This window comes from Denticeps clupeoides, chromosome 14 (genome assembly GCF_900700375.1).
Source record: "Denticeps clupeoides chromosome 14, fDenClu1.1, whole genome shotgun sequence".
Taxonomy (NCBI): Eukaryota; Metazoa; Chordata; class Actinopteri; order Clupeiformes; family Denticipitidae; genus Denticeps; species Denticeps clupeoides.
In genome coordinates, this window is record NC_041720.1 from 6880123 (window position 1) to 6907886 (window position 27764).

Here is a 27764-nt window from a genome sequence, read left to right on the forward strand (position 1 = left end):
GGGAAAAACGTGCGGAAACTGGATTTCCGGGAACACCTGGAATTTGGTGAAATTTCAAGCTCCCGATCCTGGTGTTAATGGCGCACACGGTAAATTCTGTCTTCTGCTGTACCCTGTAACGCACTGGAGGAGTGAAGGTAGATTTTACACACCGCAAACGCCCATTTATTATTTATTCTGTTACTTTCGAAATCGCCAGACCTGTGGCTGAGAGGGCGGTGGCAGGGCTGAAAAAGGCATATGGTTTGAATATGTAAAGTGTGTTGACTAGGCTTCCTACATCAAATCAGTGTTACAAAATAAGTGGAAGGTTGAAGTTCAGTAACTGCAGTGACTGAATTGGTCAAATTTGTGCATTTATTGTTGATATCTTTGTCACCTTCATAATAGTTACAATCATTTCTGATCATTTTCATTCATCCAACAGTAAGAAAAAAGTTGAGTTAACCTCAATGATGAAGTTCTGTCTTATTCTTCTGATTCTTCAGTGGACCACGGAGTCCAATGCAGGTACAGCACAAATCTTTCCCGGGTCTTTTATGTAGACCAGTTCATCAATTCCAAATGAAACATGTTGCAAGTCCAACTATCTGACTCATGTACATGGCATTTGTTATTAATAAGACAACAAATAGGCTGCATGAAGAGACATCCAAAATTATTAACCATATCCCTCTGTTTGGGCAGGAGTGTGTCGAATGTCCCACATGACTTTAAATATTTAAAATTAGCGTCTGACAAATCTGTTAACATTTAGCTGAAATGTCATAGTTTGGCATAATTCCGTTTTGTGTTTGATTCCTTCAGAAAAGTTTCAGGTTGTTGGTCCAGCTGGGACTGTTGTTGCTGTAGTTGGTGAAGACCTGATCCTGCCCTGTTCCCTCAAACCCAACATCAGTGCTGTGGACATGAGTGTGGAGTGGTCACTCGCTGACTCGGATGATGTGGTGCATCTTTATCATTATGGTGTTGATGATCTACAGAAGCAGATTCCATCTTATAAACAGAGGACCACACTGTTCAGAGAGCAACTGAAGAGAGGAAATGCTTCATTAAAACTCTCACGTGTTCAGATCTCGGATGGACAGAAATACAGATGTATTGTTGTTTCTGACACTGGGAATGGTGTTGTCTCTGTTCAGGTTGTAGGTGCGAGTATTTATAATGTTATAAACACATTATTGACACATGTGAACTGAATCTGTCTGTAAACCAGAGTTGTTTTCCTAATTTCTATAGTTGTAGGAACCAAACCAGTTGTCTCTGCAGAGGGACACAGGGATGGACGGGTCAGTCTAGTGTGTGAATCTACAGGCTGGAATCCAGCGCCTGAAGTCGAGTGGCTGGACAGTGAAGGGAAGATTCTTCCTGCTGAACCTACAGAGTCACACAGGGTCACTGAGGACTTCAGTGTCAAACGCCGGGTGACAGTCGAGGAAGGAGACACTCACAAAAACATCAGTTTAATCTGCAGAGTTTCATTCCACAAACATACAAAAGAAGAGCAGATTCATGTCCCTCGTAAGTACTGAGTACAGAGTCCTTCTCATAAACTACCTACTGCAGAGTTTATTCATTCTTCTGGTTGTTTATTTTCTGGGACATTTACATTTACATTTACATTTACAGCATTTATCAGACGCCCTTATCCAGAGCGACTTACAATCAGTATTACAGGGACAGTCTCCCTGGAGCAACTTAGGGTTAAGTGTCTTGCTCAGGGACACAATGGTAGTAAGTGGGATTCGAACCCGGGTCTTCTGGTTCATAGGCGAGTGTGTTACCCACTAGGCTACTACCACCTTATATCTGGTCCCAGACGTGCTCTATGGGGTTCAGGTCAGGGGACATTGATGGCCGTACTATATGAGGCACTCCGACTTCCTGAAGTCCATCTTTGACCATTCTGCCATGATGTGGTGGATCATTGTCATTTTACAGCATTTATCAGACACCCTTATCCAGAGCGACTTACAATCAGTAGTTACAGGGACAGTCCCCCTGGAGCAACTTAGGGTTAAGTGTCTTGCTCAGGGACACAATGGTAGTAAGTGGGATTCGAACCCGGGTCTTCTGGTTTATAGGCGAGTGTGTTACCCACTAGGCTACTACCACCCACACAACAGGACATCCTGTTGTTCACCATGATCCTGTCCATGCTGGAATAACATCAGCGTGGATATATCAGTGGAGGAGGGTTAATATTGTTAAAGTGATCAGCAACAGTCTACACAAATGTTGCTTAATGTACTTTTACTGGAAATCAATGCATTTATCATGTTAAGCTGCAATTAACCATTTTTCTGACACCATTAGACAGTGTAAATAGAAACACAATTACTGTAACACCAGAACCCTGTAGCGAGAGTTTAATATATAGGACAGGCAAAAGTTTGGACACACCTTCTCATTCAATGTGGTTTCTTTATTTTCATGACCATTTACATTGGTAGATTCTCATTGAAGGCATTGCTAAGTAGTGGTGGCCTAGTGGTTAAGGTTGCCGGTTCAAATTCTGATCCGCCAAGGTGCCACTGAGGAGCCGCTGAGCAAAGCACCGTCCCCACACACTCCCTGGGCGCCTGTCATGGCTGCCCACTACTCACTCAGGGTGATGGGTTAAATGCAGAGGACAAATTTCACTGTGTGCACTGTGTGCTGTCTATCACAAGTGACAATCACTTCACTTAAAAAAAACTACAGGGAGTGCAGAATTATTAGGCAAGTTGTATTTTTGAGGAGTAATTTTATTATTGAACAACAACCATGTTCTCAATGAACCCAAAAAACTCATTAATATCAAAGCTGAATGTTTTTGGAAGTAGTTTTTAGTTAGTTTTTATTTTTAGCTATTTTAGGGGGATATCTGTGTGTGCAGGTGACTATTACTGTGCATAATTATTAGACAACTTAACAAAAAACAAATATATACCCATTTCAATTATTTATTTTTACCAGTGAAACCAATATAACATCTCCACATTCACAAATATACATTTCTGACATTCAAAAAAAAAAAAAACAAAAACAAATCAGCGACCAATATAGCCACCTTTCTTCGCAAGGACACTCAAAAGCCTGCCATCCATGGATTCTGTCAGTGTATTGATCTGTTCACCATCAACATTGCATGCAGCAGCAACCACAGCCTCCCAGACACTGTTCAGAGAGGTGTATTGTTTTCCCTCCTTGTAAATCTCACATTTGATGATGGACCACAGGTTCTCAATGTGGTTCAGATCAGGTGAACAAGGAGGCCATGTCATTAGTTTTTCTTCTTTTATACCCTTTCTTGCCAGCCACGCTGTGGAGTACTTGGACGCATGTGATGGAGCATTGTCCTGTATGAAAATCCTGTTTTTCTTGAAGGATGCAGACTTCTTCCTGTACCACTGCTTGAAGAAGGTGTCTTCCAGAAACCGGCAGTAGGACTGGGAGTTGAGCTTGACTCCATCCTCAACCCGAAAAGGCCCCACAAGCTCATCTTTGATGATACCAGCCCAAACCAGTACTCCACCTCTACCTTGCTGGCGTCTGAGTCGGACTGGAGCTCTCCGCCCTTTACCAATCCAGCCACGGGCCCATCCATCTGGCCCATCAAGACTCACTCTCATTTCATCAATCCATAAAACCTTAGAAAAATCAGTCTTGAGATATTTCTTGGCCCAGTCTTGATGTTTCAGCTTGTGTGTCTTGTTCAGTGGTGGTCGTCTTTCAGCCTTTCTTACCTTGGCCATGTCTCTTAGTATTGCACACCTTGTGCTTTTGGGCACTCCAGTGATGTTGCAGCTCTGAAATATGGCCAAACTGGTGGCAAGTGGCATCTTGGCAGCTGCACGCTTGACTTTTCTCAGTTCATGGGCAGTTATTTTGCGCCTTGGTTTTTCCACATGCTTCTTGCGACCCTGTTGACTATTTTGAATGAAATGCTTGATTGTTTGATGATCATGCTTCAGAAGCTTTGCAATTTTAAGAGTGCTGCATCCCTTTGCAAGATATCTCACTATTTTTTACTTTTCTGAGCCTGTCAAGTCCTTCTTTTGACACATTTTGCCAAAGGAAAGGAAGTTGCCTAATAATTATGCCCACCTGATATAGGGTGTTGATGTCATTAGACCACACCCCTTCTCATTACAGAGATGCACATCACCTAATATGCTTAATTGGTAGTAGGCTTTCGAGCCTATACAGCTTGGAGTAAGACAACATGCATGAAGGGGATGATGTGGACAAAATACTCATTTGCCTAATAATTCTGCACTCCCTGTATGAATGAACACATGTGGAGTTATGTACTTAACAAAAAAAGGTGAAATAACTGAAAACATGTTTTATATTCTAGTTTCTTTGCTCTGATTACTGCTTTGCACACTCTTGGCATTCTCTCAATGAGCTTCAAGAGGTCGTCACCTGAAATGGTTTTCCAAATCCCAAGGTATTTAGCACTTGTTGGCCCCTTTGCCTTCGCTCTGCGGTCCAGCTCACCCCAAACCTTCTCGGCCAGGTCTCCACTTTTTGTTAAGAACATAACTCCACTTATGTTCATTCATAGTTTTGATGCCTTCAGTGAGAATCTACCAACGTAATGTAAGTGTGATGAGCAACAAAACTTTGTACAATTGATATTAAATCAAATTTAGATCTCATAAATCAAAATTTCAGTCCAAGCACAGCCCAACCACAAAATATGGATTAAAAACATGATGTAAATTAATCCAAGTATGATCTTAACAAAGTGTTACAAATTGTTAAATTGGAAATTGAAAAATGTCTACACGACAAATATGTTTGTCACACAGTGAGTTCTGTGACGCATTTGCAGACATGCTAGGGGCTGGGGAGGAGGATCGGGGACGTTTGGTCTGTGGGGGAGAGACTGGCGGGGAATGGGGACGTGGAGGAAGCAGTGGACGTGCTGCAGCGCGGCGGGAAGAGAATAGGAAGACGGCGGGTTTCAGGGTTGTCCAGGAACGTGGGCGGGACGGGAGGACGTCTTGGGAGGCAGGAAGGCAGAGCAACATGGATTTCGTCGGAGTCCGAAGGATCAAGCAATTCTCGGAGTCGGGGGCAGGCGAAGGTCGTTATTAAAGGGTTGATAGATCTAGGTTGTGATTTAAGGGAGCGTCTCGAATGAGTAATCTCATACAAAGAGCGTGCAGCGTCTCCTCATGGTCACCCGACTTTTATACTCGACGCTGCACGCTTCAGTTTCCTCTTCCGGGTCGTGGTCTTCCTGGCTGGTCTGGCGCTCTCTGGTGGGCTGGATGCGTGTTGGCCATGACAATGTTATATACTGAGCCAAACAAGTATTTTTGTCATGTGGCAGGAGGTTTGATATTCCAGACAACTAAGTGTCTGAATGATGTCTGAAAAGATGCATGTTGCTGTTCAACATTTCAACATGTTCAATGTCCTTCCTGCTAAACTAGAAATAACACATTTATGGCCTTGTTTGTTGGTTGAAACAGATTTGTGTGCTACAGGTCATGTTCAGCTGTTAGAGAAGTTTATTGAATTTAGTATAAAAGTTGGATGTGTGTAACTTGCTCTGTATGTTGTAGGTGCTCATCACTGGAAGAACCTCTTATGTGTTTTTATACCTCTGGCTGTTATTGTGGCTGTTATTGGATTTCTTTTACAAAAAGGTAATTATTTTAATATTTTGATCTTACCTGAGATAAGTACAACCCCTCCATGTCTTTTTACTGAGTGTTTATATGGGACTGTGGTCAGTCACCTACCCTGAAGTCCATGAAGTGGTCATTATCTTTACATTATAGGACCTCATCTCCTCCATTGTTACTGCTGATCAGTACATGTGTGTCTGGCCACATGGTCCAGGGTCTGCAGCAATTCAGCAGGAGATCCAGCACCCAGTCATCAAGGGTGCTGGTGTTGTGGGTTAAAGTTCAATTAGGACTTCTTTATTATATAGGTTCTTGGTGTTAAATTGTGCAGGTATTATTTTCCTTTACCACATTACATTGTCAACATTATTTCTTGAATTTCAGGAAAAAGCAAAGTTGTATCTTAATGTAAACTATGATTTAAAATATTAATGTATTTATTTTATTCCACCAGAGGAGAAAATCAAGACAACAGTCATGTCAACCCATAAAGCCAATATGAAGAAACAATTTCAGAAGATTGTCAAAGACAAAGAAAGCGCCCTTGAGAGAATTTACACAGAACTCTACTTCACAGAGGGAGATGGTGATGAGGTGAATGAGGGAAACATTGGAGCATCACACAGCAGAAGAACACAAGACAACGTCATCAACTGCAGCAACATCTTTAAATCTTCACCTGGAAGAGAAAAAAAGATCAGAACTGTGGTGACCAAGGGTGTGTCTGGAATTGGAAAATCTTTGTCTGTTCAGAAAGTCGTTCTCGACTGGGCAGAAGGAAAAGCAGATCAAGACATAGATTTCATGTTTGTCCTTCCTTTCAGTGAAATGAATTTGATGAAAGATGAGCAGTACAGTCTTTATCAACTTCTGCTTCACCACCATCCTGCAATCAAAGACCTGAAGTATCTAAAGATGTTGGATTATTACAAGATTGTTATCATCTTCGATGGTCTGGATGAAAACAGACTTCAGCTGCAGTTTGAAGACAACAAGAAACTTTGTGATGTGACAGAAACCTCATCAGTAGAGACGCTGATAACAAACATCATTCAGAAGAACCTGCTGCCTTTTGCTCTCATCTGGATAACATCACGCCCTGCAGCAGCTCAGAAGATCCCTTCTAGCTACATCCACAGATGGACAGAAATACAAGGGTTTAGTGACACAGAGAAGGAGGAGAACTTCAGGAAGAGAATCAGTGATGAGACTCAAGTCGACAAGATCATCTCTCACATTCAGACATCAGGGAGTCTCTACACCATGTGTTATAGACCCATCTTCTGCTGGATTTCAGCCACTGTACTTCAGGATGTGCTGCTCAGAGAAGACAGTACAGAAATCCCCAGATCTCTGACTGAGATCTTCATTCACTTCCTGATCATCCAGACCAAGAAGAATCAGCAGCAGAATTGTGATGAGAGGAATGGAGCAACCAGACAGGAGCTCCTGCAGTCAGATAAAGACGTCATTCTGAAATGGTCTAAACTGGCTTTTACACAGCTGGGGAAGAGGAATCTGTGGTTTTATGAAGAAGACCTGACAGAGTGTGGTATAGACATCACCAATGCCCCAGTGAATTCTGGGATCTTTACGGAAGTGTCTGTGTATCAGCAAAAAAAGGTCTTCAGCTTTGTTCATGAGATTATCCAGGAGTTTCTTGCTGCGTTCTATGTGTTTTACTGCTATATGAGCAGGAACATGGAACCACTGGAGTCTTTTCTCACAGAACAGAACAGAATCTCACCAGATGACTTGCTGAATGCTGCTGAGGATAAATACTTACAGAGTGAGAACAGACATCTGGATCTTTTCCTGCATTTTCTTCTGGGAATCTCACTGGAGTCCAACCAGAAACTCCTACAAGATCTACTGCCCCAAACAGAGAGCAGCTCAGAGAGTCAGAAGAACAAAGATACTGAAAACAGCAGAACTACAGTCTCCACCGAAACAGGCAGGAATTTCTTATTTGGGATGTTTGGAATGAAAGACGCTTCACTGCATGAGGAGACTGATCGCTACTTGAGATCAGATGAACTTTCTCCTGCCCACTGCTCAGTACTGGCCTGCATGATTCTGGTATCAGAGGATGTGCTGGAGGAGTTTGACCTGCAGGAGTACAGGACAGATAATGAAGGTCGTCACAGACTGATCATGGCACTGAGGAACAGCAGAAAGGCTCGGTGAGTTCCTGACTTTCTAAAACACATGAAATATTATGATGGTGGTCAGTCAGCCCAAATCTCTCCCACTAGCAAGGTCTCCTTTTCCTGCCTAATTTTACATATTGATGACTTTTCTCCTTTTGGCTAATTGACCTTCCATTGACCTGCCCAGGCTGCAGTGTGTAGGGATGGTATCTTGTTCAAGGCACCTCAGTGCCACCTGGCTGACTGGCAGTTTTTATCTTGTCATGAGGGCAGCTTCCTTCAGCACAAGACTCCTAATTGCCCTTTTAATAAAGAGACATACGGGGTTTTCCGGCATTACTGGAGGAGATTATGTTAAGATAATTAGGATCTGTGTCCTACTGGCTGCTATATACAATTGTCCAGGAGAAAGAGAATTGCCGTCACATTGCTACTGATGTAATTGTGTTGTGCTGGCTGAAATGTGAAATGTACATTTCATTCACTTTTATGATGTACGATCAGGTGTAACAACAAACCCTGCAGTGCAGGTTACTTGCTGTTTATGTTGTCATTTTTGTTTGTGATGTGTGTGTTTGCATGTTTGTGTTTGTGGATATGCATTTGTCTGTGTGTGTGTTGTGGCTCTTATCTAAGTAGTTTTTTTTTCATTGTTTATCTAGCAATGTTAATTAAACAATGATTTCATTTGTTCTGAATGTGTACATTTTCTTTGACTGCTGTACACAATTACACGAAAGGTGCTTGTGAATAAATATGACATGAAATATGTAAAAATAGTAGCCATAGGCACGTCTGTACTAAGGCAAAAATCATTCTCTCTCACATTTCATAAATGAGGCCCAATGAGACAGCACTACACAAACACTTCTTAGTGGTGGTTATCAGATGTACTGTAGTGTTTTGTTCTAACACTACGAGCGAAAAGGATGTCTGACTGACACCTAAATACCGGAATCAATACAGGAATGTTTTAAGTGAAGTGAAGTGAGTGTCATTGTGATACACAGCACAGGACACGGTGACACAAAGAAATGTGTCCTCTGCTTTTAACCATCACCCTTGCTGAGCAGTGAGCAGCCATGACAGGCGCCTGGGGAGCAGTGTGTGGGGACGGTGCTTTGCTCAGGGGCAGTGGTGGCCTAGCGGTTAAGGAAGTGGCCCCGTAATCAGAAGGTTGCCGGTTCGATTCTCGATCCACCAAGGTGCCACTGAGGTGCCACTGAGCAAACCGTCCCCACACACTGCTCGCCGAGCGCTTGTCATGGCTGCCCGCTGCTTACTCAGGGTGATGGGTTAAATGCAGAGGACAAATTTCATTGTGTGCATTGTGTGCTGTGCTGCTGTGTATCACATGTGGCAATCACTTCACTTTACTTTACTGATACAGCACTACACACACTTCACAACACACACACACTACACACACACAATGAGACAGCATTACACACCCCCTACACACAATGAAACCGCATTACACACACTACATTACACACACACAAGGAGACAACACTTAAGTACCTGTTGAACAACGTTTTGCAGCGTTAATCCGTAAATGTGTGTGTGTGTGTACAGGTATATGTGTGTAATAATCAGATGTATTATTATATTTCTCCCAGGCTGCGTGGTTGTTCCCTCACAGATACCAGCTGTTCAGTTCTGTCCTCAGTTCTCACATCAAACTCCTCAAGTCTGAGAGAACTGGACCTGAGTGACAATAATCTGCAGGATTCAGGAGTGAAACTTCTCTCTACAGCACTGGAGCATCCAAACTGTAAACTGGAGACACTACAGTGAGTGTTAATATCAGTACTGGATGTTGTGCTGTGTGTGTGTGTGTGTGTTATTATGTTTATTTATAGAATATTTAGAACAACAGTTGGACCCATAAAACACACAAAGAGACAGCACTACACACACTTTTTAGTACCTGGTAACCATAATTCTGCAAGGTTTAATTCCTAAGTGTGTGTGTGTGTGTGTGTACAGGTATATGTGTGTAATAATCAGATGTATTATTTTGTTTCTCCCAGGCTGCGTGGTTGTTCCCTCACAGATACCAGCTGTTCAGTTCTGTCCTCAGTTCTCACATCAAACTCCTCAAGTCTGAGAGAACTGGACCTGAGTAACAATAATCTGCAGGATTCAGGAGTGGAACTTCTCTCTACAGCACTGGAGCATCCAAACTGTAAACTGGAGACACTACAGTGAGTGTTAATATCAGTACTGGATGTTGTGCTGTGTGTGTGTGTGTGTGTTATTATGTTTATTTATAGAACATTTAGAACAACAGTTGAACCCAAAGTTCTGCACACAGAAAGTTAGGAAAAGAAACAAAATAAAACACACAATGAAACGGCACCACACACACACATTTTAGTATCCGTTAACCAACGTTTTGCAAGGTTAAATCCGTAAGTGTGTGTGCACTGTGTGTGTGTACATGTATACGTGTGTAATAATCAGATGTATTATTACGTTTCTTCCAGGCTGTGTGGTTGTTCCCTCACAGATACCAGCTGTTCAGTTCTGTCCTCAGTTCTCACATCAAACTCCTCAAGTCTGAGAGAACTGGACCTGAGTGACAATAAACTGCAGGATTCAGGAGTGAAACTTCTCTCTACAGGACTGGAGCATCCAAACTGTAAACTGGAGACACTACAGTGAGTGTTAATATCAGTACTGGATGTTGTGCTGTGTGTGTGTGTGTGTGTGTGTCACGACTACGGGCTTACGGGGGAAGGAAGCGCAGAGGTCTGACATGCTGGGAATGGGGTTTTTATTATAAAACAAACAATAAAGAATGGCACAGTGGCCAAAAACAGTTTAACTTAAATAAAGAACATTAAACTAACCCGCAGGCATGTGGCGATTGCCAGAACTCAAGAACATAAAGACATTCACTCAGGGAATTCAAGTTCAGAATGAGTTCACGAAAATGCCGTCCCTCCCGAAGGGGCGGAATTCTCTGGCATTTATGCGTTGTCAGAATTGGCCATAGCTGATGAGCCCAGCTGCAGTCAATCCTGACAGTATGTGTATTGTTATGTTTATTTATAGAACATTTAGAACAACAGTTGAACCCAAATTTCTGCACAAAGAAAGTGAGAAAAATAAACACAAATACAAGAGACAGCACTAAACACACTTTTTAGTATCTGTTAACCATAATTCTGCACTGTATAATCCGTTAGTGTGTGTACAGGTATATTTGTGTAATAATCAGATGTATTATTATGTTTCTCCCAGGCTGAGTGGTTGTTCCCTCTCAGCTGCCAGCTGTTCAGTTCTGTCCTCAGTTCTCACATCAAACTCCTCAAGTCTGAGAAAACTGGACCTGAATTACAATAAACTGCAGGATTCAGGAGTGAAACTTCTCTCTACAGCACTGGAGCATCCAAACTGTAAACTGGAGACACTACAGTGAGTGTTAATATCAGTACTGGATGTTGTGCTGTGTGTGTTTGTGTGTGTGTGTTTGTGTGTGTGTGTTATTATGTTTATTTATAGAACATTTAGAACAACAGTTGAACCCAAAGTCCTGCACACAGAAAGCAGGAAAAATAAGCACAAACTAACCAGAGCCCCCTTTTATACTGGTGTGTCCTTAATTAGAGGTGGCAGGAACAGGAGGGATCACTTTAGCAGTCATCATCAGGGCATCCTGCAACACAACACACACAGGACAAAAACACCAGGACGTAATGGTGAAACAAACAAGTAGGACAAAACAACAGAAAACCAGCTGGCATAACTGTTCACCCCCCAAAGTCAGTACCTTGTAGAGTCACCTTTTGTGGCTCTTACAGCTACAAGTTATTTGGGATAAGTCTCTACGCCAACTCGCCAGATCTTGCCACTGCTCCAACTCCTTCATTTTTACAATCTCACCACAGTCACACCAGAGATTCTTAATTGCACAGAGACCTGGACGTTGGCTAGACCATTCCAAGACAATTAAGTGTTTCCCCTATATTATAATTACATTTGGCCCACAAGATCACAAATATTTACTAGACCTGGCCTGTGGTAGACAGCATGTGCTCCGCATGCACCGCTTTTACTACAAATCCCACAATTCTCTGCTGGTGTGTTGGCAGGTCATGTCCCACTAGGCCCCTTTTACTACTAGTATCAATTATCCCTAAAAATAGCCAAACAAAAGGTGGAAAAGTGGTGTATTCAGTAAGTGTGGGAGGCTGAATATCTGTTCACAAATGTTAATGACAGACCTGTTTTGTTCAGGACCAATGTAGCGGTAAGCAAAGAATATAACATAAGAAGACATTATGAAATGAAACACCACGACAAGTACTAGCAGCCAGAAAGTAGTAGCGGAGGAAATCGCGCAGATCCCCCCTCCCCACAATCTGAGTGCATACGCTATGCTGAGAACGACATAGGATAGATCAGCGTTAGTCCCGCCCACATACTCTGATGAGTCAGACTGACTGATAGTAATCATATTAAATCATAGGAAAATCATATCATATAAAAATATGACATTTAATTAATTAATAATGCTTTTGTTTTTACTATTCCTGTCAATAAGTTATTGATGTTTACACATTGTAAATAATTAATGACACATCTTTTATTTAATTACTCATGTATTTATCTATTTAATTTTTTGCACTTGTAACATTCATTTCTTGCTCCTCTTGTCTTTTAGGACCTATTTTGCTACTTAGAAAAAAAAGAAGATGCAGTAGTGTCATGAGCTGAATTCAATACAGTTGTCATGATGAAGCTCATGGAACCTTCTGATTATGTGTCTGTGGGTTGTAATGTGTATGTTTGTACATTTGTGTGTGATGTTTTATTGTCTTAGAACAACAGGAGTTCAATACAAAGTTCTGCACAAAGAAAGTGATAAAAAGAAAGATCAAACAAAACTCACAATGATACAGGCACTACACACATTTACAGCATTTATCAGACGTCCTTATCTAGAGCGACTTACAATCAGTAGTTACAGGGACAGTCCCCCCCTGGAGACACTCAGGGTTAAGTTTCTTGCTCAGGGACACGAGTGTGTTGCCCACTAGGCTACTACCACCACGTACTACAGTACTACACACACACGTCACCACACACACTGCTGGAACACGTTGAAAACATGGAAGAGCTTCAAGAAGAATGATAGAAATAACATTCCATTCTACTGTGTAGAGAAACAGAACTCCCTGCACACTGGTCAGGGAATGTTACCTTAGGGAGCATTTCTCCCACACCTAGTGCTACTGCTATGGAAATTTCACTAGTGAAATAAAATAACCATAAACAATAAAGTGAAAATGTCAGACAAGCTGTATAGCGACATATAATAACATGAACATTTGTAAATTTATCCCCATTTACTCTGCATTCCCTCAATGAGCTTCACAGTCTGGAGGTTTTACCAAAATTTTCGGTTAAAAACCTAATTTATTGTCCTTCTCATGGGCTTTTCTAATTATCGTGAAACTCAACAATAAAACTAAAACTCTCACTGACTTTCAATCACCACCTATTCCTAAGCAGGGTTGCAGCTGCTGGAAACCATCTAGGCACAGGGCACACACACACACACACACACACACATGCACACACCATTCTTTCACACCTATGGACAATTCATTACATTTATATCATTTAGTAGATAACTACTTATCAATATCAGGGTCTCAGACGTACTATGGCCAGTTAAGTGTGCATGCCTTTAAAGACTACAGCTACTGTAGTCTCCCCCTCAGGTGTAGTTTGCCCTCTTTTATTGAAATGTTATGCTTATATATAGTATGGTAATAAAAACGTGAGGTTACTCGACGTAACCCCGGTTCTCTGATAACATGAGTGAGGTATCTCACTATGGGAAACGCCCTCAGCGTGACCGATCGCGGAAGCACCAATGACACCACGTCCGTCGCAGACGGACCAATGGCAGCTGCACCCCGGGAGCCCCGCCTCCCTATATCAGGTGCCGCCGCCCACCGGAACGGCCTTCTCTAGCATGCTCTTCCCCGTGCCAAAATGCAAGGAGGGGAAAGCAGTGAGATACCTCACTCATGTTATCAGAGAACCGGGGTTACGTCAAGTAACCTCACGTTCTCTTTCAAACATTCGCTCGGTATCTCACTATGGGAAAGATATGGCCAACTCCCGTATTGCATGCTTTCCGAAGTACCTCCGTCCGGACGCACACGGAGCCGAAACAACTCTAATCAGCGGCACCGACACTAAGCACAGCGTGCGCGAGCGGCGGGGCTGTGACGTCGAGTCGGTAAAACCTAATAAATGTGTGTGGCGTAGCCCAGCTAGCAGCAGCACAAATATCACGTACAGAAACACCCCTGAATAAAGCCCAAGAGGTAGCCGTGGCTCTAGTGGAATGAGCCCTAAGCCCCTGCGGGGGCGGGAGACCCCGTGCATGGTAGGCCATGCCAATAGCCTCCACCAGCCAGCGCGATAACCGCTGAGATGAAATCGGCTTACCTCTGTATGGAGGAGCCCAGGACACAAACAGCTGGTCACTCCTCCTGAAAGCTCTGGTACGGTCCGTGTAAACCCGCAAAGCACGTACCGGACACAAACAGTGCAGCCTCCGATCTTCTTCTGAAGTAAATGGAGGGGGGTGAAAAGCGCTCAGCTCCACAGCGCTACAATTATAAGCAGAGTTAACAACCTTGGGAACAAATGCAGGGTTAGGTAACAGCACAACTCTAGCATCGCCCAGGCCGAAGTTCATACAAGAAGGATGAACAGAGAACGCATGAATCTCACTCACCCGCTTCGCTGAGGACAGCGCGAGAAGCAAAGCTGTCTTGAGGGTCAGGAGTTTCACACTCACTTGTTCCAGAGGCTCAAAAGGAGGTTCTGAGAACATCTGCAGGACCAGGGGCAAGTCCCACGAAGGGACGAAAAGCTGACTAGCCGGCCGGAGCCGGCGGGCACCTTTCATAAAACGGCACACGAGAGGATGCTGACCAACAGACGTGTTGTCAAACCCCACGTGGCATGCTGCTATAGCAGCTAGATACACTTTAACAGTGGAAAATGCCCTGCCCTTGTCCAACATGTCCTGCAGGAAACATAACACATCAGTAACCGAACACACAAAGGGCACAACCCGCCTCTGTTCGCACCACTGTTCAAAAACGCGCCACTTGCCGTCATACAGTGTGCACGTGGATGGAGTCCTGGCACTCTGGATGGTGGTGATCACCCTGGCAGGGAGACCAGCCGCGTCCAAATTCAGCCTCTCACGGGCCAGACCCACAAATTCAGCTGACCTGGAGAGGGGTGGAAAATCTCCCCGCGCGCTTGTGACAGAAGGTCCCTGCACGGCGGGAGCTGCCAGGGCTCGTCCCACAGAAGCTGAAATATCTCCGCCAGCCACGGCCTCCCAGGCCAGCGGGGGGCCACCAGCAGGAGAGTCAGACCGCCCTCTCTCACTCGCGAGAGTGTGGGGCAAATCAGGCTCAGGGGTGGGAACGCGTACATCAGCGCGTCCGGCCACGGGTGCGCCAGCGCGTCCACCCCCAACGGCGCGTCGCTGTCTTTCAGAGAGAAGAACAGGGGACACTGCGCGTCTCCGCGCGAGGCGAAGAGATCTACGGCAGCCCTGCCGAACCTCTCCCAGATCTGAGTAACCACCTGAGGGTGGAGCCTCCACTCGCCGTACAGGGGGTTCCCCCTGGAGAGGAGGTCCGCCCCCGAATTCACCAAACCCGGCACATGCGTCGCACGCAGTGACGCGAGGTGCGCGTAACTCCAAAGAAGTAATCTCCGCGCCAGACCGTGCAGACGGCGTGAGCGCGTCCCGCCCTGCCGGTTGACATATGCCACCGCGGTTGTATTGTCCGTCCTGATAAGAACATGACAGCCCCGCAGGTGGGGGAGAAAATGCACCACAGCGTGAAAAACCGCCAACAGCTCCAGGTAGTTTATATGGGCGTCCCGAAGCCGTGATGGCCAGAGCCCGTTGACCGTCCAGCCTTCGAACACGGCGCCCCAGCCCGTGAGGGAGGCGTCCGTGGTCACCGTCTCCCTTACGGACACAACACCCAGTGGCGCGCCGGACAAATACCAGTGGAGAGCCGTGAGGCAGTCCTCCGAGACCGTGACAGAACGGCCGAGGTGCCGACGGGGACAGAGACGCAGCGCTGACACCCAGCGCTGAAATTCCCTCATGTTCAACAGTCCCAGCGGAACCACTGCCACAGTAGAAGCCATGAGCCCCAGCAGGCGCAGAGCAGATAATCGTCCAGATAAGCCAGAACCCTGACGCCCGAGGATCTGAGCGGGGACAGAGCTGCTTCTATGCATTTGCTGAACACACGGGGCGCGAGGCTCAGGCCGAACGGAACCGTGAGAAACTCGTAAGCCACACCGTGGAAACAGAACCGGAGATACCGCCTGTGGGCAGGATAGATTCCGATGTGAAAATACGCGTCCTGCAGGTCCACTGTAGTGAACCAGTCGCCGGGACGAACCGAGCGAAATAGGCCCTTGTGAGTGAGCATTCTGAATCTGAACCGCCTGAGGTGTTTGTTGAGAACACGCAGGTCCAGAATAGGGCGGAGCCCCCCGTCCCGTTTTGGAACCAGGAAATAGCGAGAATAAAAACCCCGCTGTATTTCCTCCATGGGGACGGGCCTTATTGCCCGTTTGCTCAGAAGGGAGGTTATTTCCGCCTCCAAAACCTGAGCGGCATCCCCAGTTGCCAGTGACGAAACCACCCCGATGAACGCGGGGGGACGTGCCGCAAACTGCAGCCTGTAACCTTTCCCTACCGTCGCCAGGACCCAGGGGTGAACTGCGCATGCGCGCCAGCTGTCGAAACGGCGCGCAAGGGGGTTCATCTGCCCCACCAGCGGCGCGTGAGCACCATCTGGTGGAGGCGCAGAGGCATGACGCTCTCCGCTTAAGTTTCGTTTTCGTCCGTGCGCCTGCGCTCGCAGCCATAGGCGTGGATGCGGCAGCGCCATTTTTAAGGAACCCTGAGAACGGCAAGGGGAAAATGAACAGGGACAAACCCGCCTTACCCGCTCCACTCTCAAGCTCGACCGAACGAGCTGAGGGGAGGGCGTAAGAGGAAGCACGGTGCGCCGGCTTGCGAGGCAGACAGAAGTCGAAGGCTTCTCCTTTCTTCTGGAGATCGCACCTCTGCCGCATTGCCTCGACTGTTGGGCCGAAAAGGTTCTTACAGTCCACCGGCGCGTCGAGAAATTCAACCTTCTCCCGGTCGGTGAGACTGGATAAGTTTAACCACAACGAGCGCTCACCCGCGACGGCGAGACCCATTGTACGGCCACAACTCTGAATCGCGCCGCGTGAAGTGCGCAGATTCAGGTCCGAGATCATGCAGATCTCCACCCAGGTCGCTGGATCGGGGTTGCCAGAGTCCAGCTGCTTTCCCAGCTCCTCGAGCAGTTCGGCTTGGTACGCAGTCAGGAGCGAGGTCACGTTTAGCGCCCTGGCGGAAAGCGCGGAAGATTTAAAAATCTTCTGATAAATGGACGCGGTAAAGCGATCCATTTTACCTGGGAGCGACGGTCCTGTTGACGAAAATGAAGCCCTCCTGGTCGGGTGGAGGTGATGAGCCACCGAAGCCTCGACCGTGGGGGGGCTGGAGAGCCCCAGCTCCTCCATGTCGCCAATATCCAAACCCGAGTAGCCCTTGACGGGAACGCGGTTAGAAGAGGGTTTATCCCAGGACCGTCTGACCTCGGTCACACACGCAGGCACCGCGGGAAGCGATTGGCTGAATGCGGGCGGACGAGAAGGGAGTCTTTTCCCGTCGAAAAAGTCCCTCTCAACCCCGAGGTCACCACGGGGGGCTGGCCATGCAATGCCCAGCTTGGCCGCGGCTCTTTTACACACCTCGACCAAACCGAAGTCCCCCGTGGAGGGCTCGCTGCCCTGAGCGCTGGGAGGTCTAGAGGGCTGCGCATCCGGGAGAATGGCATCCTCGTCGTCCTCCTCTGGCTCGTCTCGGAGGAGCTGATCGTCATCCTCCTCCTCGACGTCCGCCTCCTCCCTGTCCGCGAACACGTGCTCGTCGAACAGCGGGGGCAGCATAGGGGACTCGGCGTCCATTATGTCTGCCCAACTCGTGGAGGCGCGGGGTGGAGGGGGCTATGAGGCGCCCTCCGCCGCGGTTTTAGGCAGCAGACACGTGTCGGCGCCTGTGGACGCGGCGATACGTAGCCTCCTCTCCAGAGTTTTCACCGACATGGCTTTGCAGTGAGCGCAGCCATCCGGGTCCGCAAGCGACGCCCGAGCGTGCTTCACCCCCATGCACGTGATGCACATGGGGTGCGGGTCCTTGCCTGAGATACTGAAACCACAGGCAGCGGGGCAATAGCGGGACACGACGCCCTTTGTCCCGGAGGACCCGGCGGGAGAGGGGCTGGCCATTAGAACCTGGTGAGAGCTCCAAATGGCCGGGGACACTCGCCACAACGCGTTAGCGTCGAATTGAGTCCTTTCGCTTTATTTCTGCTTTCCTACCCCTCGCCTTGACGCGTTAGGCGGTATTCGGAGCGGGGGGGGGGGAGCCCACTGTTCCTCCACAGAAACTAAGAGAAAGGAAGACCTCTCGGTACCACGTGGAGGGTGACTGCAGACCTGCGTTCGGCGGCGAGGTCCTTGACGGTTCGCCTGTGAACTGTAAGCAGGGGGCAGCCACAATCCGGGCACTGAGGAAAGACCGCAGGTCTTCACTGGGAAGAGTGCGAGAAGGCCGTTCCGGTGGGCGGCGGCACCTGATAGAGGGAGGCGTGCCTCCCGGGGTGCTGCTGCCATTGGTCCGTCTGCGACGGACGTGGTGTCATTGGTGCTTCCGCGATAGGTCACGCTGAGGGCGTTCCCATAGTGAGATACCGAGCGAATGTTTGAAAGAGAACTAAGTGCATTAAGGCAAATGCCTGCACACACACAAAGGCCCAAACAGAACAATCCTTGACCATAGAGTAGAAAATGCGACGGTGAATGGCATGGCATGACTCGACATGGACAAGGGGAATGAATATAAAACAAAGGCACAGCATACAGGACTACATGCATCAACACAGACAGACAATGACCTGACAAAGACTACACATATAGGGTTATTATTATTAAAATATTTTTATAATATTTTTATTATTAAAGCAACAATAGGGATGAAAAGGGCAGACAATTTGGAAAAGGGCAGACATCATCGACATCAGAAAACTGTCTGGCATATACATCCAGAGTACCCCAAAGTGACCACTGTGTCACCACCGGCTTTAAAATGTTATTTATTTAGTTTTTGAAAAATTTGTGACCCTAACTGTCTATATCAGGTATATCCTTAACTATATATGGTGTATACAGTGGTAGACTCTGTACTGTCAGATGGTGGAATAATATTTAAAGAGATGTGTCAACCACAATATCATGACTCACAGCCAATCATGCTATGTTGGAACTAAATGTGGTTTTATCAAATTTTCATACATGAACCCCAGTGGAGAACCCATCCATTCACAGTTCCTTATTCGAATTGTCAGTTCCACCTTAAATGCTGCAATACCCATATAACGTATAATATACCACCCGTATAGTTCACTGAGACATAAAGTCAACAAATCTATTTCAGAAATTAAAATAAAGCTGTATATCTATCTATCCACTCAAAATCCATCCACTCAAAACTATTAGACATAGTACCACTTGTTACCTGCCTGTCCCAATGTCAGGATTGACTGCAGCTGGGCTCATCACCTGTACACGGAAGATTTCCGGCCCGGAAGCTCCGGCATTTTCGTGAACCGTGTATGTGTTTGGATTTTGAGTTCTGGCAATCGCCACATGCCTGCAGGTTTGTTTATGTTGTTCCCCTTTATTTCCCTTTTCGGCCACTGCACCATTGTTTATTTGTATTTATTTGTAATAAAACCCCTTCCCAGCATGTCCTGCCTCTGCGCTTCCGTCCCCCGTCAGTCCGTAGTTGTGACAGAATGCCGGAGCTCCCAACAAAAGCGCAGAGGAAAAAGGCAGAGGAGAGGAAACGCGGCGAAGGATGCAACCCGGCGCAACGAACGCAGACACCAGGGGGGAGATGCGCCACCCGTTCTAGTGGAGCGGTTTCTCCGGGATGAGCCATGGCTCGCGGCACCGCGTGATGACATCACCCACGGGAGAATCCCCAAAACCCGGAAACGGCAACGTCGGAGGCTGAGTGGGCGGAGCAAAGACAATGGCGTCGGCAGCAGCGAGGAAGTGGCGTGGGCAGTGAGCGCAGAGGATGCGACCCCCACGATCTTTGCCATGTCGAGCCACGAACTCTGCGCTCTGCAGGCAAGGCTCCCTGTGGACTGGGATGACACGGACAACAATGACGAAAGCCCTGGAGACGCGAGTTGGGCTCCGCCCATCGCGCCAGTCCACGATCGTCGCAACGTCCGTGGGGACCCACGTCACTTCCAGGAGGGTGAGAAGCGACAACGGCGGGGTCCCTCCAGCGAGGAGGTGGGCAGACTCCAGCCTGAATGGCCAGAGTACTGCCCATGGGAGTTGATCGCACCGTGGGTCCAGAATGCCAGCAGGGTGGACGACCCTCTAAGGCACCAGTGGGAGGACACGGATGACGAAAGCAACAATGACGTGGACATTCGTTTGCCGGTTGGGGCCAGGGATGGCTCCACCTAGTGCGTGCGTCCGAGATTGTCACGACGTCCGTGAAGATTGCCAGAACTGCCTTGCAGGGAAGACGCCTTCCCAGCTCCAGTCGCCGACCCACCTTCCCTCTGCCTGGACGTTCCCCAGCTGAACGACAGCACATCACCAGTGCCCCCGCATGCTGGAGAAGACATCCACCACCCTCCACGCCACACGGCCACCACCATCTCCACCAACGAGCCCAGCCCAATGGCCCCGGGACCCTTCAGTGGGGCAGCAGACACGGATGAGATCACCACCATCCTTGCGTGTCTGACTGGGTCAGCATGGGGCTGGAGCACAGCCCTCTGGCAGCAGGGAGAGATCGACTGGAGTTTTTGGGATTTCCTGCAGAGACTGAGGGCGGAGTTTGATCGGCCAGAGCCTGAGCCAGGGATCGAACTCTGCCCCTCCACCACGTCCAGCGCCAGTCAGGATCCGGGGCAAGAAGACCCAGCACTGGCGGACGACGAAAAGGTTGCACCTCCCGAGATCCTGGCGGTGCCCCCTGAGGAGGTCCCGGAGAGCCCAGAGAGGGAGCCAGATGACCCTCTCTTCTGTTTGTCTCTGTCTGTGTGTGTGTGCGTAGCAGTTGTGTCCGTATGTCGGCCCCACTTCCCCTCTGTCCACCAGATGGCGACCCAGCAGCGGAGCCGTACCCAAGGGAGGAAGTTCCTAACCTGACTGCACTGGTCCAAGGCGAGGTGGACAAGCCCCAAGGTACCCCTAAGTCCAGCCGGGAGGGGTGCTCCCCCAAATAATTTTTTTGGGGGGTGCAGTTTGGGTTGGGGGCTCCTCCTGAGGGGAGGGTAGGTGGGGAAGCGACAGAGCTGGATTGTCTGGTAGCCGGTACGGAGGACGCCATAGAGCCCCCTGGTAGGCATGAGGACCCACCTGGGACAGGCAGGAAGAGGGCCTGCTTGTCCCAACGGACGCATAAGGGGCTAACTGGATACTCAGGCAATGCCCCCACCTTGCCAGCAGGGACATGCAGCGAGAGGGAGGCTCTGGGACCACCTCCCTGCGCGATGCAGGGAAAGACGCAAGACACGTCAGAGGGGACGTGCAGAGACAGGGGACCACGCCGGGGAGCCAACCCGAGGGACCGGGACCTCCACGTCTGACCACGCCAAGGGGGGCCCAGCCCGAGGGACCGGGGCCGCCACGCCTGACCACGCCGGGGAGCCAGTCCGAGGGACTGGGCCGCCATGCCTGACAACGCCAGGGAGCCAGCCTGAGGGACCGGGTCCTCCAAGGGGAGGATACAGCAGGGTAGGAGCCCTGTGGTTGCCGCCGTCCGCCCCGCCGCCTCCACTGATGGATGTAGCCCTTGGAGGGGGGGCTCTGTCAGGATTGACTGCAGCTGGGCTCATCACCTGTACCCAATCCTGACAGTGCATAAAAGCCAGAGATTTCCGCCCCTTCAGAAGCTCCGGCATTTTCGTGAACTTGACTTGGCAACCGTGTATGTGTTTGGATTTTGAGTTCTGGCAATTGCCACATGCCTGCAGGTTTGTTTATGTTGTTCCCCTTTGTTTCCCTTTTCGGCCACCGCACCATGGTTTATTTGTATTTATTTATTGTTTATTTGTAATAAAACCCCTTCCCAGCATGTCCTGCCTCTGCGCTTCCTTCGCCCGTCAGTCCGCACCGTGTTTATCGTAAAAATCACCAGGGAACTACATATGCACATAGGTTTTGTGATGAATATTGACATTTCCAGGTAATATAAATAGGCTTTATGAGCTTTGGGCCACTGAAATCTCAGTTGTTTAAGGTAAAAATAGGACGTGTATAAATAGTATCAAGTCTTACCTGTCTGGCTCAACACTGTTCACTGTACAATTGACCTGAGATCTTTGCCCATATGCACAGAGGTTTATTAATATGGACAACTCAGTGTAATATAAATAGGGTTTTAAAATTTGGGCCACGGAAAACTCACTTTTTAAGGGTAAAACAGGATGTGTAGAAATATTATTAAGTCTTACCTGTCTGGCCCAACACAGCCACTGAAAGCTTGTTAAGTCACTTGTTAAGGGTAAAATGTGTAGAAATAGTATCAAGTGTTACCTGTAAATAAGGAGACGGGAAAGATGGAGAATGAAACTGAGATATGAATTCATTGCTCGCTTATTTACAGCAATGATGGGCGAAGCGACTCTTGGCTTCGAGACGGTCCTGTAGCGACACCTACTGGCCAGTTTTAATTTGCTCACATTTTGATTGGTTTTGAATGAGAAAGTCATTATTTTCGTCAGTGTAAATACTCCACAGCCCAGAGTAAATGTAAGCCCTCAGTGTAGAAGCAGAGGGCTGCTGCGAAGTCGCCCCGGGGAGCGGTGTGATGGGACGATATCTGTATCACGGGCGTCACCTGGCTGGTAGTGGAGTCGAACCTGCGGCCACCACAGCACAATTCCATAACCGCTGGGATCCTGCACGACTCAGGCAAGCGTTGACGAATTCTAAACTTATAATTAATAAATGATTAGTGATGTCTGATTTATTAGTCACTCATGCAGATAAACTTAAAAAAGGGGTTTTTAATATGTGTAAAAGCGGAAATATATTAATTATGACGAATTACAAAATTACAAAAAAGGTATAACATTTGCTGTCTTGTCTTTTTGCATTTTGAGACAGACGTTCATCCCGGACAAACAGAACGTCTCTGCTTCATGTGCGCCACCTGTCGGGACAGAAGATAAACGCAGGCAGGCCTTCCGCAGCCGTGGTCACGTGATTTGGGCGTCTGGAGAGAGCGTCAGGATCTCTCCTTTAGCCCCATCTACTCCCATCTCTAGTCTAATGGAAGTCGGGAGTAGATTAGTGGAGAACGGAGCAGGAGAGGAAGGCGTAGCTTGTGCCTCAGTGTTCTTTCTCTTTCTCCGCTGCGTCGCGGACAGCGCGACCGACTCTATTTATAAAGGTACCGAGTTCACTCATCAACTGGGTCCGAGTCAAAGACTCGTTCGATAAAGAACGCACTGGGTGCAGAGATTCAGACAAATATTATGTTCACTATAAAGTGGAGTATTTGAGTGACTTCTTTTAAAGCTGATATGAAGTTAAGAACCCATTTTGTTTTGTGTTATAACAGACAATTCAGTCAGCCATTTTATATATTAAAAAATATTTGCAAACTCTGCAAGTGTTGAATGTATTTGGGTGTAGATGGATTCAGTGTAATTTAATATGTAATTTGACTCTGGGTCTTTTATGAATGAAATTACACCATGAGTAAAACCTTGAGGTTCATAAATGCAAATCAACCATAAATTTCCACACAGTTGCAGACTGTCAGTTCATGACCACACCCATCAACACCACAGACCACACCCTTCGACACCACACACCACACCTTTCTACACCACAGACCACACCCTTTATCACCACAGACCACACCCTTCTCCACCACAGACCACTTCCTTCGACACCACAGACCACACCCTTCGACACCACAGACCACACCTTTCGACACCACAGACCACACCCTTCGACACCACAGACCACACCCTTCAACACCACAGACCACACCCTTCAATACCACAGACCACACCCTTCGACACCACACCTTTCAACACCACAGACCACACCCTTTATCACCACAGACCACACCCTTCTCCACCACAGACCACTTCCTTCGACACCACAGACCACACCCTTCGACACCACACACCACACCTTTCGACACCACAGACCACACCCTTCGACACCACAGACCACACCCTTCAACACCAGAGACCACACCCTTCAATACCACAGACCACACCCTTCAACACCACAGACCTCACCTTTCGACACCACAGACCTCATCCATCAACAGCACAGACCACACACATCAAATCTGAACATGTAAACATAAGCAACACATGCCTAAGATTTGCCAACACACAAGTGAAATAAAACTTAAAGTAAGGCACAATGAAAATAGAAAGTAAAGCCTTTCCTGAGATATTTATGGGGAGCACAAAAAAGAATACAGTTTTTTTAGTTTTATTTTTTCATAAAAAAGTGAAGTGATTGTCATTGTGAAACAGCACAGCACACGTTGACAAAACAAAATGTGTCCTCTGCTTTTGGTGAGCAGCCATGACAGGCACCCGGGGAGCAGTGTGTGGGGACGGTGCTTTACTCAGTAGCACCTTGGCAGCTCGGGATTCAAACCGGCAGCCTTATTATTACGGGGCCACTTACTTAACCACTAGGCCACCACTGGCCCAAAAATATTAAATCATTAATTTCTTATCGAATCACTTGCATTTTGTATCAGATTTGGTTGAAACAAGCATTCCATACAACTCCTGGACAACTCACAGCTCTCTCCTTCTACAAAAGCCCGCAACCTTGGAGTAACAATAGACAACCAACTCTCCTTCTCGACTCACATCATCAATCTTTCCTGCTCATGTAGATTCCTTCTCTACAATATCAGACAAACCCGTCCTTATCTGTCAACACAGGCCACCCAGATACTGGTTTAGTCCTTAGTAACCTCAAGACTGGACTACTGTAACTCCCTTCTAGCTGGTCTAAAATACTGATGCTGGCCTACAAAGCAAAACATGGAGTAGCACCATCCTACCTCACAGCCCTTATTACACCTCGCACTGCACATTGTATACTCCGAGCCTCCAGTACTGCTCGCCTGGTCCCTCCATCCAAGATAAAAGGAAAACATTCATCTAGACTCTTCTCCGTCTTGGCCCCTCGGTGGTGGAATGAACTTCCCCTCGAGGTCAGAACAGCTCAGTCACTGAGCACCTTCAAACGACAGCTCAAGACTTTCCTCTTTAGAGAATATTTAGATGAACTTGTAACCTTCTTATTGTCTGACTTATGTATAGAATCTACAACAGAGTGAATAAAAAGATTGTATTTATGGTCAGGGGTCCTAATGAACCAGAACTGATCACTTCATTGATCGTAACATGAAAGCACGTTCTAAGTTGCTCTGGATAAGGGTGTCTGCTATATGCTTTAAATGAAAATGTAAATGTCCCGAGCCGTCGCCGCAATGACAGGAATGGAGAAGCTTTTTTATTCATTAGGAAATGATAGTGTTTTAGGATTAAAACAGTAGTGTGTGTCTGAGCCAGAATGAGTTAACTATTAATTCTTCATGCGAGTACAATATGGCAAACATATGTGTAGTGTTGTGCTAACTGGGTGAAGAGCTTTGAAAATGTGCACTCGAGCAATTGAAAAACCTAAGCAATTTTTTAAACGTTGAAAACACGCCAATCAGGTATGAGGACCACAAAAAAGGTTCACCTGGCCTCAACAAAACTCAAGGATTCCGAAGAAGACAAAGAGTTAAGAAGCGGAGTCCATAGAGGAGAAGAAGGAAGTTGCAAACGAAATGAGACTAAAAATTCCCCTCTTCACGGGGGTCTCCGATCCCAATCGAATATATTCTTCTTTGTTGTCCCTGGCTGGTGGAATGACTTGCCCTGCTCCATTCGACTAGACGAGACTACCACCAACTTTAAGAAACATTTGAATACTCACTTGTTTAAAATGTGTTTCAAATGAGTGTAACACTAACACATGCACACACACTCACAAAAACACCCCAAAATATTCATCTAGAACCTAACAACTCCTTAGCATGTTCTATTCTTGACAAGTTAGACCTTATCAGGGCTCTTAGTTTTGTAACTCACAATCTATGGAAACCGAATGAGAATTGCTGGTGTCTTCTCCTTGTAAGTCACTTTGGATTAAAGCATCTGCCAAGTAACTAAAGTAAAGTAAAGGTAGAAATAGAGATATTTACAGTAATTTATTTCCCTGCACAAGCGTTTGCTGATGTTACAGTAGTTAGAAAACCAGAATATTTTTAGTTTTGTCTTCCATGTTGATTAACTTGTATATAGGGTGAGAATTTTTTTTCATTAGCCTGCAGAATTGGTCTTGTGTAGTGGTCATGGAAAATAATGATTCCAATAACCCAACTATTGAGGTCAACACCAATTTCATTACATTTACAGCATTTATCAGACGCCCTTATCCAGAGCGACTTACAATCAGTAGTTACAGGGACAGTCCCCCCCAGGAGCAACTTAGGGTTAAGTGTCTTGCTCAGGGACACGATGGTAGTAAGTAGGATTTGAACCGAGGTCTTCTGGTTCACAGGCGAGTGTGTTACCCACTAGGCTACTACCACCCCAATTATTCTGGCCTTGACACCACTTCTGTACTTTTATGACTTTTAATTTAATTTCTCAAACATAATAAATCTGAATTCTCCATTTCTGTGAAAAATGTATTGTGTAATTTCTTTACATATCCTTCTGAGCCAATACTATAAAGCTATTAACCCTCAAAATAGGCACAACGTTTAGTATTTTATTCTTACAATAATTCTGTATTCTGTTTTTATTCTGTACTACCACCGGCATTTTTTGTACACCCAAAATTATTTAAAAAATATGTATTACGGTTCTACGTTGTTGTCAGTGTGTCCGAAACCGAGCAGAATAATGTTATTGTGTCATAGAAGCAAATTCTTCAATCGTTTCATATGTTGGCGAGACCAGCATTTCTCAACATAGTTGTTCATTTTATTTTCATTAATTGTAAATCTGGTACAATACAAAATGATATATATATATAAACAATAAAAAAGTAGAATCGTTCTTTCTGAATGGAATATATTAATATAAAAAAAGGCTTGAAACCTCGGATTGAAATGCGTGAAACACCGCCACCTAGCGGATTCATTTCAAACTGGCAGAAATGTGGGGAAACTGGATTTCCGAGAACACCTGGAATGTGGTGAACTTTCAGGCTGGTCCTCGTCTTAATGGCGCACACGGTAAGTTCTGTCTTCTGCTGTACCCTGTAACGCGCTGGCCAAGGAAGTGGTTGAGGAGTAAAGGTAGATTTTACACACCGCAAACGCGTATTTATAATTTATTCAGTTACTTTCTAAATCGCCAGACCTGTGGCTGAGAGGGCGGAGACTTCATTTTGGGCTGGTGGCTGGGCTGAAAAAGGCATCTGTTAAAGATCGATTATTGAAAAAAAAAAGAAAACAAATTAAGGTACTAAAATGGAGTTGACGAGAAAATTACTGAATTAGAAGTATAAAATAAAAAAAAAACACTTTGCATCATGTATTCTGAAATTCAGTTGCAGAATGTTCAATGGTGTAAATAATAATAATCAATGAAGTCTTCACTAACAGTCGTTAGTGTCAGAGACAAAAGTGTTTTCAAGAGATTTTTTATATTTTTGTAAGTAAACTTATTGTTGAAAGGATCACAGCAGTGTTACTATGTCTTCAACATAGTTTCACTTTCACTTTAGA

The 27764-nt window shown here is 46.5% G+C and overlaps 1 protein-coding gene across 9 annotated transcripts in view; it reads left to right on the forward strand.

Annotated features, from left to right (window-relative positions):
• Positions 1 to 27764, forward strand: part of LOC114803117 (NACHT, LRR and PYD domains-containing protein 12-like) — a 38500-nt gene continuing 10736 nt past the window's right edge. For 5 of the 9 annotated variants that reach the window (XM_029002441.1, XM_029002444.1, XM_029002447.1 and 2 more), the window contains exons 1-10: positions 1 to 89; positions 428 to 510; positions 808 to 1149; positions 1240 to 1521; positions 5562 to 5645; positions 6082 to 7810; positions 9397 to 9570; positions 9811 to 9984; positions 10267 to 10440; positions 11027 to 11200. In XM_029002441.1, coding sequence (XP_028858274.1) covers positions 453 to 510; positions 808 to 1149; positions 1240 to 1521; positions 5562 to 5645; positions 6082 to 7810; positions 9397 to 9570; positions 9811 to 9984; positions 10267 to 10440; positions 11027 to 11200 — 3191 coding nt within the window. In that variant the 5' untranslated portion in view covers positions 1 to 89; positions 428 to 452. Of the gene's footprint in view, positions 138 to 427; positions 511 to 807; positions 1150 to 1239; positions 1522 to 4952; positions 5078 to 5561; positions 5646 to 6081; positions 7811 to 9396; positions 9571 to 9810; positions 9985 to 10266; positions 10441 to 11026; positions 11201 to 27207; positions 27270 to 27764 lie in introns of those variants that run through there. The other 4 variants (XM_029002442.1, XM_029002445.1, XM_029002448.1 and 1 more) reach the window with 4 other exon arrangements.